This window comes from Amblyomma maculatum, chromosome 6 (assembly GCF_055883805.1).
Source record: "Amblyomma maculatum isolate TAMU_Amacu chromosome 6, ASM5588380v1, whole genome shotgun sequence".
Lineage (NCBI taxonomy): Eukaryota > Metazoa > Arthropoda > Arachnida > Ixodida > Ixodidae > Amblyomma > Amblyomma maculatum.
The window spans coordinates 140,291,967-140,306,404 of record NC_139349.1 but is presented as its reverse complement, the minus strand read 5'-3'; the positions used below and the strand labels follow the sequence as shown (position 1 = coordinate 140,306,404).

At 45.4% G+C, this 14,438-nt stretch overlaps 1 protein-coding gene across 3 annotated transcripts in view; it reads right to left on the bottom strand.

The window, feature by feature from the left end:
* The window catches only part of LOC146186889 (glycine receptor subunit alpha-2-like), a 149,611-nt gene extending 140,966 nt beyond the window's left edge, over positions 1-8,645 (bottom strand). Inside the window, exon 1 of one of the 3 annotated variants that reach the window (XM_084607485.1) lies at positions 8,222-8,645. In XM_084607485.1, the coding sequence (XP_084463611.1) occupies positions 8,222-8,343 (122 nt within the window). In that variant the 5' untranslated portion in view covers positions 8,344-8,645. The remainder of the gene's footprint in view (positions 1-8,221) is intronic. The other 2 variants (XM_084607483.1, XM_084607484.1) reach the window with 2 other exon arrangements.
* Between the last annotated feature and the right edge of the window lie 5,793 nt (positions 8,646-14,438).

Genomic DNA, 14,438 nt, shown 5'->3' with positions numbered 1-14,438 from the left:
AAAACAAACAATGAATACGGCAAGCCGTCACCAGAGCAAGAATATTTGCTAAGATTCTGAGGGTTGGTTTGTAGGGTTTACGTCCCAAAGCGACTCAGGCTATGAGACGCCGTAGTAGAGAGCTCCGGGAATTTCGACCACCTGGGATCTAAGATTCTGAGGATTCCAGACACCGAAATCCGCTGTAACGCGCATTTTGTGCCTCTTTGCTCGCATTTGTGTGCTGGAGCTTTGTTGACGGATCCTATGTATGCAGCGCGCTTATTTGCGGATGCACAACTGGAGGACGCTGTAACTGCTACAGCTACGCTTGTCCAGGGTGGGTGGCGAGCTGTCGCAAAACAAAGCAAAGGTACCTACAGAAGAGAGCGTAAATTGAAACTTTAAATGCATTTTAATTTTATTTTGTGATTATGTATATGTTGTTGGAATAAGGGTAAATGGGGCAGCGAACCATCAATCCCATGCTTAAAGAGCGAGCTCGCTATAGGCTGTAAACGTGAAACGTGCTTACTTAATGAGTGACAGAAGCCGAGCGCGGTTCTGGGTGAGGTAATACCCATAACACGGCCGTCACTATGCTCATCAATTTATTGTCGTTGTTTTCCAGAGTCACGCCACATTGTAATGCGCTATTCGCGAAGGCTATCTAAATAGGATGCATCCGTTCTAGTGCTGCAGTTTCGAGGTTCTCATATTTCCGTGTAATTTTATATACTCACCGTTCACTCCACATATCACCAACCTTTTTCAGTGGCTAGGAGGTTTCAAATTCAGCTGCTGACCCTAAGGTCGCATGATCGATCCCAGCCGCTGTAAGAGGCAAAATCGAGAGACGCCAGCAGCTCCCTTCCGGTCGCGACCACTAAAGTGTTTCTCGCGAACCGTTTGCATCTTCAGGACACGAAACCTAATGGACACCATACCATACGATACTATACCATACCCTTGCGTAGCATACCGTACAGTACAATACCATACCGTACCATACCGTACCGTACCGTACCAAACCATTGCATACAATACCGTATCATACCAATGCCGCACTACAGTATCGCACCCTATCAGGCCACACCGTACCGCATATTGCCGTACCGTATCGAGCAGTGCCCTACAAAATATATATTGCCCATCATTGTTCACATGGCCTTTCACGTACGGCCCACGAATCCCCTCAGCTTCACGTCAAGTGCCTCCTTCAGTACTGCAAGAACCGTCTAGAATTTCTCTTTCGCTTTTTTTTTTCTAAATCCCAGCATTCTTGAAGAATTATGAAAAGTACAAGGGGTGTTTGCTTGTCAGTAACAAAATACTTCCGAGAACGCTCCCAGCGAGTCAGCAGCGTGCACGTGTAGGGACGACTAAGAGACAGCGGCGTCGTTAGTCTGCGTCAGTCACTGACAGGCAGCGCTGTAGGCCCTGTATGCCAAGAAGCAACTGAATAACTCGAAGCGTCAGGGCAGATAATAACGCACCGCAAACGATCCCCCCCCCCCCCCCTTCGCTCTCGCTAAAGCTCGTTGTTACTGTTCGCCGCAGCTTCCGAAGCACCGTAACAAAGTAGTTGCTGTCACTGGGATTCATCAGCTGTCTTAAACATTTGTGCCAAGAAAGGATGCTGGATACAAATAGGATCAGTACATTCCCTCTGCTTGCTTTGAGTCAGAACCGGGCACAAGCGATGACGTAATGAGGAGCAGAAAGGTTCCCCTGTTTCGATGGCATGATGCCAATGAAAGTAAACCATTTTTTTTCGCTCAAATTCACCCGAAAACTTGAAAATTAAGAGAAGTGAACTCATCTTTTTGATTGCGGCTAAGCGAAGCATGCCTTCCTCAGCGTCACCATGCTGGTGAAACGTACATTTTTTGCTCGCGCCGTTCTATTTCTGAGCCTGGCACTACACTATCTCTAAAATTTAGGATAAACACAATGCGGTTTAAAATTTTGTATTCACATTTTACTTCCTATACTTGTGTATTTGTTATCTGCGGGAGTGGGCCCAAACGTCAAAGACGTCAAAACGGCGCGTTCCTGGGACCACCAGTGTTACGTAAAGGTGATGTAATAAAACATTTACTTGGTTGCTAATTATAGCATAAGACGGCGTCCAAGCGAGGAGTGGCGCGTGTGGAAATACTTTTCGTGAAAACCGACGATGCCCTCAACGGCAGCGCGCTGCAACGGTGACCTAGTACGGGCTCATGCGTAGCCAATATGCCAGAAATACGAGAACTCATTAGTCTTCGCACAGAATGTCTTGAGCAATACTTCAAAACGAGGGCTGGGGGTGAGAAGAGAAAGCAGAGTGACTACAGGAGCAGCTAGACGGAACAGGAGGAACGAACGTTGCGTGCGCAGGCAGTTGTACTTTGAAGCTGTTGCGCACTCCCTTGCCTGCCTCGTGAAGTTCACATTGGTAACGGTTGAGCTTTGACCCTTCAACACTCGCTTCACAACATTCGCTGCCTGACCTTTCTTTGTTTGGTTTTCTGTTGTCCTTCAGTTGGCACTCCTGACACAGCGGGGTTATAAATCTTGCCTCACGCGTAGATCTTAGAAGGCGTCGCCAACAGCCCGGCGTGTTGCGGTCTTTCGCTACCACGCAGGTTATGCGCGAAAGCATTGGACGCGTCTCCCAGGTGTTTCCGCTAAGTTACTACGAGGTAGAAATAACCGGCGACAGCAGCGGCACGCTTGTCCAAAAAACCAAAGGCGGGCGTCCTCGGATAATTAAAGAAAATAACGGTAAAGGTAAACGAAGATGGAGAAGAGTGAGCTTCTATCGTAAAAAAAAAAAAGGTGTTACAATAAAGCAAACAGACAGGAAAGCAACCAGAGGAGGTGTCGTCAGCTTTGCTCATACTTTTCGTCCGTGGTGTGATCCCTTTTCAGACGTCTCTGGGACGAAACTTCATGTCACAACGGGTTGCGGCACTCAAGCGGTTGCTCGCTCTCCCTTTCTTTCTGACTCTCTCGAACGTGGGGGCACTGGAGGCACTGAATTTAGCAAAAAGCATTATTCATTCAAGAGCCGCGGCGGAGGTTCAGGAGCGAAGCGAGCCAGGAGATGGCTCGCTCGGTTTCTGCTGGTGCGTGAATCTTCGCCCAACCGCTTCTGGAAATGACTTCCGGTCTTTGCCGCACAACAAAAACGAGTGCCCAGCAATGCTGGCCAGACGCACGTCACACATAGAGACCACAATGCTGGCCTGCGAAGGGAGCCTCACGAGGGGAGCAACCGGGCCGTTCGGTTCCTTCGCTTCCTTTCCTTCGTGAATGTAGCAAAAAAAAAAAAAAAAGAAACGTTGATAGTTAAAGGCAGTCGCGGTTACCGCGATTGGTCGGTACTACAGACACGATGTTAAATTGAAAAATCCATGGAAAGCAATGGGCGGGGTATACCTCAGCCATTCGAGAGCTCTGCGCGTTGATGCGTCATGCATCACCCCACCCCCCTCCCCACAAGGAAAGCAAAATGCGGACAACAATATGTTTAAAACGATATAAGCTACTTTTTAGCTCGTTTACTCGAAATCATTTGTCAAATCTTCCCGCCGCTCCAGGGTTCCGAAAGAAGCATTATCCCCCTTTTGTTAAGGTTAGAGTCCGGAACATCATTTGCAACGTCATTCTAGAGAATCGCAGAAGTTGGCCTCAGCGTATACTGTGAATATGAGTCCGTACGACTAAGACAATGGCCCTAGTATTACGTAGTTACCGTCATATCTGTCTATTTTTAAATGCAAAAGCTTGTTTCCTTTTTATTGTGCCAGTATGTTCAGGCAGTAGAAGCAATCTGAAGAGGCAGTTTGTTTAGGATGAAAGCTGACGCTGCGTTAACGATCCGAAATTAAGTAAGGCACCAAGATAACGAGACGAGTACCAATTGCCAAATGATAGATTTCACTATAGCATATTCATTGAGTGTCCACACTGCGTTATTATAAGGCCAGACATAGCAACACACACACGCACACACCAAAAAAGAAACATTTGGGATGAAGGTTGGTTTCGAAAATTGTACAAGGATTCTAATTGCAATCTGTACCAACACGAATCTTTCTAAGACATTCATTTTCTGGTAGTGATGTCGACGAAATCAGCTTTCTCCTTTCTTCTTTCGATCGCGCTTTGATTGCCTCTGCCAATAAACGTGGCTGTTTCAAAGTTAGGCTTCGACTTTTCAAGGCCAAAGCATTTCTAGACTTATGGAACGAAATCTCGTGCGCGAGATTTGTGGGCGAGATCTGTATGCGAGATCTGTCATATTCCGCGAGAATCTGTGAGATATGTCCTTGTCTATAGCGTTCCTGCCATCTTCTATCCCACTTGAACGCGCGCCACGGAACGCCACGTGACAGAAGCGATGCTGTACCGTTCAGACTCACACTTGCCGGAAAACATGTGACAGATACTGCGCCTTCCCTTTCCTGCAAACCAACCATAATTATATGTAGCACTGAAAAGAACACCGATAAGAGGCAAACGATGAGAGGCAAAAGATAGGAGATGAAGGGCAGGCTTTCGCAATTATCCTCTTTAGAGACATCTAAGATAAACTCTAATTGTTTTCATTTGCATTCTTTACACTCACTGCAGTGATGTGGTATCTAACTGAGGTTTTATTTTTACTTCTGGGTACTTGCAAGTGCCTGCTGCTAATCCTTGAGTGATAATGCCGTGCTGTATGAGCAAATAGTTAACTGACTATTAGCACTGGCTTCACTTCGTAACATGAACGAAGGTGGCTACCTACCCGTCATGGACCCATAATGAAGAATCTGCGGGCGTTCAGAGCGCCGTGACAAAAATAACATCGACAAAAAAAGAGGGAGGCCTGGTTCTAAAATAGCGAACAAAATGGGGGATCGTTGTAGCCACAACGTCACTAAACAGAGCGCCCTAGCTCAATCTTAGTTCGCTTCGTTTTTTTTTTCATACGTAGTCTCTGCTGAATGAAACGCCAGCTTCATCACAATCGGAAAGCATGGAAAATGCAGACTTCTCTTAATTCTTCTAGCAGCTTTCTTTGATAGTAAACAAACCCTGTTAGAGCCTTCTTCACAGTCACCCATGACAAGTGTTATGGGTTTTAAATGTAGGAAATTGGAGGAATAAGGAAAGAAAAAGTAAGCATGCTGCATATCGCTATGTGTCCGCATTGCCTGTAGAGATCAATTTTAATGCGTTCCCTTCCTTCAAAAGTAGGCTAGCCCCCGCATTCACACCGTGAGCTTGATATTTCCATCGCGAATACTGGTCGTCAATAAGTAATCCATTGACAGCTCGGAAACTTTGCTTGAATTTTTGAAGGCGTCGAGCAGTGTTGACGCTGAAGTAGCTGGCCCGCGTCTATTGTGCTCCGCGCTTGATTTTGTTATTCTTTCTGAGGGCAGAGCCGCCACTGCGTCGCCGGATCAATGACACATACTGTACCAGTGATGAAGTTGCCCGACTACGGTGAATGTTCTAGCATGTACTGCGCGATCAAAAGCCGACGGGACAGGTGCTCGAGAAAAACGTCTCTATCTCTGCTTGGCAAACCAGTCGGCTTAGTATCGTTACCATCTGACAGAGGTTGCCGATCGTCTCCTGGTTTAACTCATTTTCAGTAGACCGGATCATGTTTTTGCTCAGACACTTGTCTCCCTTAGGCTTTCGATTGCGATGGTAACTGAATATTTACAATTAAAAGAGAGGCAGCTCTTAATTAAATCCAATTTTAAATGTTGCGCTGTAAAGCAAATATTGTGTAAAGTATACCATTGGTATGCAATACACATCTTTACTAAAGTACTTTATCCTTACTGAACTTACACTTAGTTTTTCTTCTTTATTACTTTATTTTATTTCGCATAAGGACTACACCATTGCTTACGTATACCCTATTTTCGGAAAAACGACTATTCATTGTCCTAGTAGTGTTTGATGACTTAATGACATGAACAGAAGGTAATTACAATGAAATAATGTGAAGCTATTTCAACGTCTTTGCCTATGTTCCGCATGCTAAAAGTTATTGTAGAAATTTCTCTTGAACTTAACCCGACTGAGTTTCTACAACATGCTAGTAAATTTTCTTTGCATTTATAAAGCTTGATTGGGCATATGTCACACCTTGCTACAGGCAGCGATTAGGTGTATTTATCTAGGTTTTGACAGACGACAGATGTATCACCTTCCATTGGTGACTTGTTTTGGTTGCATCTGCTCTCGTAGTTGCAATATTTGGTTCAGTTTACTGTTTTTTTTTTCTTTAGGTGCAAGCAATCTATTCGTACTGATTAGAAAACGTGTGCGAAGGCGTATGCAGTTCATTTCTCTCTATGCTGCAAATGTGGAACCGAACCGAAACTATTTTGTGAAGCTGCAGCTGCCAAATAATTTAGATCTTGGTTCTATGTACAACAAACGATATGTTATCAACATCAATTAGTATGGATAAAGTTGTGCATGAGGCCTCCTTCTCACTTTTTACGTTCATCGGATACAATGTCTCCTCCGCAGAGCACGCACGCCGTACAGGCAACCCATCGGATGAAAGGAGAGTTGGCGGACACAAGTTCTCGGCCGCTTCAGCTGCTCGAATGCATCGTTCTGCAATACCACACTCTTTCGGTGCATGCTTTTGCTTGTTGGTCTCGCTTTCCAGCTTGTTGTAGTTTAAATTTCAGCGTTTCTTTTGCTTTTACGCTGTCATTCTCGCTGTATACAGTTAATATTGACAACTGAAATGTTCAGTATTTCTGATGCAGATGGTTATTGAAAGTTAACCCAGTTAAAACATATCTGTTGGCAAGAAAGCCAAATCGGGTTTGGTAAATAGTGGCTTATACGTGAATGAGAAAAAAGCGAGCCACTCTTGTTTTCCTATAAGATCGCACTGTACCCTCGATATCCGCCGCTTGCTGTCGACAGCTAGTCTGAAGAGGACATTATCGGCCTTTAGCTGCCGCCGTAGAGTACCAGTCAATGACCGACATTTATTGCAGGCCCGATGATGTCGCTATATAAGGATCATACAAAGCGCCTGTGTTGAGAGCTCTCGTAGGACAACTGATTCAGACGCTTAACTGAACAGAGAAGTGACGCCGGATGCTTGGACAGCGCATAGAATTATTCTAAGGAAACACATATGTATATTTTTGTTTTTTCACTGACTATGTACATACGCTGAGTGCTATTAAATTACATTAAAATAAGCGCGGCCTCTTGCCAATTTTTTTTTTTCGGTGGGGTTTTCGAGACCCTCGGTTTAGCAACAGCTCTTGTTTGACAGGAAATAAGGCAAGCGGGCTCAAGAGCACGGCCTCTGTCCGCAGCGCTACTGTATTGCCGTTCATAGACAGTACAGTGTGATCCGGAAACATAGTTTGCTGAAATATTTTACCTGGGAGGATTTTGTGCCTTTTCAGTCGTACAAATGCAATCTGTGCATTATATTTGAGTGGAGATGATGCGCAAATCCTATACCTTTTTTTTTTAAGAAGAAAGAGGGTGCAAGAAAGCCATATCAGGTGATTACGTTCGCGTGAAAAAAAAAAAACAGTTACAGCCACTGCGAGTGTGTAATGCACTAAGTATTACGATATCCCCCAATGCCATTCCTGTATGCAACCACAACAGGTTTTGTATAACATCGAGGCTTCTCTCTTAACGAGACGTTCGTTGCAAAGTAGCGCGTCGACGATTGCATTATACAGAACATGAAGTGAAATGAATCCGCAGTTGTAAGGAACGCTGTAACGGAAAGCAAGTGCCGAAAACTTTCAATATGCACCACATAGTGCTATTCCTCTCGCCTAAAACAACTGGAAGACATTCTTTGTTGAAAACGGGCATAAGACAAATGTCGGGATACCGCAGAAACCAAATAAATAGCTCCGCATTGAAAAGGCGCAAAAATGTAGCGTGTCCTATAACGGGCTCATGACGTTGGAAATGCAATATTTCTAAAGACCTCTTTGACGCGGCTTTTACCCATTTCCACCTTAATTGGCACTGCGATGGACAAGACTGCTCTGAGGCGGCCTATAGGAAAGTTAATCTGCAGCATTTTAATAGAAGCTGTACGGTGAGTGAATATTTTTTCTTTGAAGTATGAGTTATATATCTCTTACAACCATCGACGCAGTGAACATGTCCATGGTGGCCGCAGGTCTGTGGCTACAAAACAAAACAGTGAGTTCTTTAATTAGTACGGAGGAGCCCAACTCACCTCGCCTCCAATGCTCGTGCGACACGCAGGCTCCCCAAGACTAGATGCGCCGCGAGGCAGAAGCAGAGCAGGGCCCGGTAGGACGTCGGGTCCATCCTCCGTCGGTCGTGCCACCAACTCATACTGACTGTTCACTCAGTTCCGCCGTAGTGCGAACTGATGACATCAGAAGCTGCCGCCAGACCGCGGCCTGTCCATCAGCGAGCGAAAGGGACACAGAAAGAGAAGCGTTCTTCGTTCACGATGAACGCAGGCCGTCTGTGTCAGCGGCCGCAGTTGGCTTCTCGCGCGGCCGACACTACTGCAGCTGCACCTCGCGAAAGTCGTGCTCAGTCGGCGTGCGCGCTCCGTGGCGTCTGGCGCTAGACTCCGCGCGCGTGCCTCTCGTTCCTTCGACGCCGCCGACGCGCCGCCGGGGTCCGGTCCAGAAACTCCGGCGACCGAGACTGCGAGGGAGGAGGAGGGGAAGAGAGGGAAAAAACACCGTTGACACGTGACTCCGGCTCTCGTCGCTTCTCACTGCCAACTCTTTCCCCACACCCTTCACATTTTTCTTTTTTCTCTCTCTTCAACAGGGGCTGTGGTCTCGACTCTGCCGGGACCACAACCTTTTGTTGCTTTCAGCACGTTGTTTCCCCACGCACTAGGCGCATCCTGTCTTTTTTTTCTGCCTTTTTATCGTTCTTTAAACGGTTTTAGGTTTTGGAGAAAGACGGGAAAGAGACGCGGGGGGGGGGGGTGCGAGGAGGCAGACAGCGTGGTGGAGGAAGAGGAAAGCGTTGAAAGTGCACGTAGCCGCAGTCAGAATGCGTAAACACGGGCTAGCCCGTCACCCGGAGAAGGGTGCCTTTGTTTTTACGAACATGGGAAGGGGGGGGGGGGGGGGGGGGGCTGCGCTGTTGGAGGCGCTGCCCACGCCGGAGTTTTTAAAAACAGACTACAATATGTGGCGCGAGGCGACACTGAATACTTTCAGGACTAGAGATTCCAAGGGACGGGAGCCCAACATTCTTGCTGAAGCGTGAATGGCTCTTTCTGGGCGGTAAGCCGACAGACAGGCGAAATTTCGCTTTGCAGCTGTTTGTACAGGAATGACACCGTTTACTACCCGAGCTGCTCTGGATAAAAGCGCCTGAAAGAATTTTCAGTGTGTGTTTAAGAAACGTACCTACCTCTGGAGCATCTAAGGTCCCGGCGAGATAAAAAAAAAATAAATTACTGCCATTCAGCCTGGAAGCAAGCATCAATGAAAAAAAAAGGTAATGAAGTGAGCACGAGATAAAGCAGGCGCAAAAGCGTAATATTCTTCTGAGAGCTTAGTGCTATACCGACCTGAAACACGACATTTGAATTTGTAATTCAATTAATTAAAATTAAATTGGTTCACAGGAAGGGAAAGGCGCAGTAACTGTCACACTTGCTCTGTGGACACCCGAACCGCGCCGTAAGGGAAGGGAGGAAGGTGGGAATGAAAGTGGAAAGAGAGAAAGAGGAGCCGTAGTGGAGGGCTACGGAGTAATTTCGACCACCTGGGGATCTTTAACGTGCGCTGACATCGCACAGCACACGACGCCTCTTCGTTTCGCCTCCATCGAAACGCAGCCGCCGTGGTCGGGTTCGAACCCGGGAACTCCGGCACAGTGGTCGGGCGTCTTACCACTGCACCACCCCGGCGGGGCAATTTGTAATTCAAAGTAACAGGTATCTATGTTTTTTCTTAAAATGCACATGTGTGGCTGCAGCTTAATAAGAGTTCTGAAAAGAGCTCAGAGGGAGCCTCAGTTCGCAAGCCAAGCCAACGTTTCGACAAGGGGATTTGTCTTCGTCTCAACCCTTGTTCAGTGCTCTTTCTTACTGTTTAGCCATATTTTTTCTCTCGTTCTACCCTGGACTCAGTTTGGTAAGTTAGTCGGTAGCTTTCTGCGCACAAGAACGCTAATGGTGGCCGAATTACAGAATGCTTTTAGGCTTTTAATATAAGACACTAAGGTAAAGAAGGGTTCTATCGTGTGTAGTGAAGAAATTACCTCGAAGAAAATTTTCTCCGCAAGCTCTACACCCTTTTCTTTTTCAGTATACAACGCATAAAATTCGGTGGGGTAGGCAATGAGGAAATTGTGTTTCTACATAGCCGCACTTTATTGACAACACAAAGAATACCCCGGGATGTCTAATTTCAATAAAAACAGCTTCCACATGGAGCGGCTACAGACGGATGTTTTGATGCCGTTGGATTCGGACCTAAACAGCTGACACTTTCTTACCTCGAAAACAAAAAGAAAATAGAGGAATGCCACTGCTCAGGGAAAAAAAGCAGAACTTCTAGGAAAATAAAAATTATTGTAATTTATTATAATTTTAGCAAAAAACAACGAGAGGAAAAGAACCTAAACTGCCCTTTCTGCGCGCTCTATTATTCAGAGGTGCCTGGCTGATTCGATCAATCAGGTTACATTTCTACGACTCTTAAATTGCCGAAAGCAAGGCTGGACGCGGAGAATAGTTGAAGGGTCGTTAGTTTCGAAATGTGCACCAAGGCGTACTTTTCTGTGAGAAAATTTATAGACCGCTTTAGAAAACTTAGAGGTGGACTTTAACGAAGTTTGAAATACTTCTTGTACTATCGTTTTCTTTGTATGCTTCTTGCGGCATTTATTGCCATTGCAGTCGCATACTATATATTGGGAAGCAATAAGCAAGAAAACGATCAATTTCCACTCTTTAACACAAAGAATTTATTATTCACGCATTCTGTATTTTTTTACCCCCTCTTTATGAGACCCGTCGTACACATAAGAGTGCACGAAAAAATGTGACGAGAAGTGGAGCGCACCATATTCTTTATGCTAACAACACCTACTGCCCGGTTAGCTGAACAAGAATCCAGAAAGCACACATTTGCGCAAAAATAATCAGATTCCCGGATGAAGACTGATGAAGCCGCCCCACTATTTCTTTTTCTTTTTTTTTTTTCTCAATCTTGCAGAGCTAAAGGTGTGGAGTTTGTCTCCTGTAACTCGACGAGACCTATATCGGCTGGGCAAGTGCTTAACTTTAGCATTTCTTTTTCATTTTGTTTACGTTGAGGGAATCGGGAAATGAAAGCCAGTTTGAAAAAACAAAGTGCGTTTGTTGTCCACAACGGCTACTGGTTATTTACATTTACATCAATGATTTGAGCGATGCATTTCGCTTGTATGGAACTAAATTGTAGCGCATAATGTAGGGATCTTCACAGTCCACAGGGGCAGGGCATATAAAGCAACAAGCTGGGCCTCAAGCAGCGCGCACGCGCCTACACCCCCCCCCCCCCCCCTTTACACGTACCACACACGATTTCTGGAGACCTCCAGTGTACTTTGGCGTCTCTCAGAGCCTGAGTCGCTTGGGAACATGAAAACTACAAAAACGAAATCAAATTAAACGCATTTGTTCTTTAGTGCCTGACACAAATATTCCAAGAAAAGTTCTTTTAGAGAGATTTCTGTCACTACTTTGATCTACACTCAAACATGAGAGGATTTCACGTAGCATGGGGCCGTGTTACCCATCAAATCTCTGAATTGGGATGATTGTGTTAATACATGCTGAAGTAGATAACTTGCAAATACGGTGTTGGCAGTGATTTCAGTCTGTTGTGGCCAGACAGAATAGGGCTGTGATTAAACGAAGCAGTACACGCTAGGACAGTAGCTCTCTGCGACTGGCCAGGGCAATAAACTTTTTGGTTCTGTGTGTTCTTACTCTAAGGCATGAATTAAAAAAAAAAAAAAAAGACCACACCAAAGCGCGGCATCATCAGCATGCATACGCTGGAATTGACGGAAGAAGGTGTATGTACAGTACAAACGACCATGGCGACTGGCGCTACTCTTCGATTAACCTGTAGCGAAGGTAGAAGAGCTGAAAGGCGCATTATTAAAGCCATCGTTGGCACACTGCATGCTAATTCTCAGCTGACGGGAGAAACGGTGGCGGTTGCCCCCAGATTATTCACCATCGAAGAAGGAATGAAATGATTCTACTTCGTCGTTTGCAGGAATGGGTGAAAGCACAAGCTACAGACAGAAGGGAAGCGTGTATCTACAATCGTGGGACGATTTTAGTATGCGATTACCAGGAAACTGTAGCCTTATCCGCAAAAACGAAAACGCGTCAGTAAGTAAGCAGCACAATTTAGCCGGTAAAATCTTAGTCTACTTGCACAAGCAGCGTGAGATCCAGATAACAAAGATTATACCTCGCCATTGCATTTGATTGAAAGACGAGGCAGCGAGCAGCGCCGTCAAAACTGCGACACTTTCAAACCGCTTAGTTTACTTTGACGCATGCGTTGTTTACGTGAGTGTACAGCTCAGAACAACTTCGCAATCTCTTTACAAGGCCGCTGACTTGGACAGAGTGAACTGACGCGAGCATGAACACTTCCATAGACTCACTCACATATTACAATTATTTGCTTTCCGCTGGCTTATTAAGACGAAGCAGTTCAGCCTACCTTTTCTGCTGTAATGGACGCCACCTTTTCCTTTCGTTTTGTTTTTCAGTCCCTGCTAGATTTGCCAGCACGCAGACGTGGCGCCCTAGACAACGTGCAAGCACCAAATGATGACGTGGTTAGCAAACATCCATTGATTCACGCATAAAGCGATATTAACAGTTGAAGCGTTTTACGCTCAGGACATTTTTTTTGTGTCGGGCCCAGAATCGATGTGGAAAGTAAGAGAGGCGTTTGCGCAGTGCAGGTATTCTGCCGGCATTTTTGTTTGCGAACTGTCCGACAGAATTAATGTGTTTTTGTCTGCGGAACGACATGCCTATGCATACATGCCTACACGCACACACACTGAGCTGATATTTTTCAGCCCGAGAAGCGATGCGATCTACTAAAGTCAGCGAATACTGGACTGCAGTTTGCATGTCACTGCACACTCTGAAATGGTATTCTTATGGTGCTGATTCCGCTAGTTAAGTTAGGGAAAGGGGCTGAGTGAGCATGACATGACATGTGTGAAAAGGAAGCAACATATTTATGCGGATCATTGGTGAAGACGAACGAAGGGTTAGGGGTAAGCACGAGGAGTTGGCAATGCTAATAAAATACTGCATGACTAGCAGCGTTGATCAGCGGAATTGGCGTTCGTCTGCAGCTCTCAAGTTCAAGGGCTCCATAAAACATCTCAATAAAGAAGAAATACAGAAAAATCATGGGCTATTTGATGTCTCACAATTCCTAAGAATTCTGGGCAACCTGAACTAATCGGCACTATCCACTACCGCACCTCTGGAAGCATTGTATCAGTTTATGAAGATAAATACCTCAGTTTCGTTTGGTTTATGGAGTTTAACTTCCCAAAGCGACTCAGGCTATGAGAGAAATAGTAATGGTTGGCTTCCAAATTTTCGACTATCTGGGGTTCTATAACGCGCACTGACGTCCGAACGGGCTACTTGCTTTTCACCTCCATCGAAAACCAGCAGCCTTGGCTGGGACCGCACGGTTGACCATTCTGTATTAGTATCACAAGAGAGAAACAGAAAAAAAATACTAGCTTCTTATGTGACGATGGCCCGAAGACCCTGAAGAAAGAGCGAAATGCTCACAAAAATAAGGTATTTAAGAAAGAGATAATTTAGCTCGCCAAAATTTGTGGGGATAAGTGAAAAAAAAAAAGGCGTCCAGGTCACCAGTTGCGATTTCGTGACAGACATTACGAAGTACATTCTGCTCAGAATTGACCACTCAGACAGATGAAGTGTGAGTGTACCTCAATTTGACTAGAATGCGAATAAAATGAAAATTACTTCCCAGAAAATAAATGAAGATGGTCCTAATAGCTCTGTCTAACCAACCTTTCAGTCCTTATAAGCTGTTAGTGAGGGCAAGCGCTTGCGCGCAAACACTATATGGCAAGTTGTCGCAGAGTCATTTCTTGAGGACATTGGTGTTCCTAAATTGAACTACTATAGATGTGAAAGTCTTTGCATCCCCCCATCATTCGCGTTTCATGACCATCTTCACTCTCTTTAGAGCACTATTATCAGCTAACGCTTACAACTCATACGTGCGATGGCTGTCCAAAAACCAATTTTGAATTCAAAGTTTCAATGGACGTGATGTTGACTCTAATGTTACGTCGGTATATCCTCACTACGGTTGAGGCCCTAAATTGTTGCTTGATGAAACATTCCTAGGTGTTCAGTTGTTACATTTCTT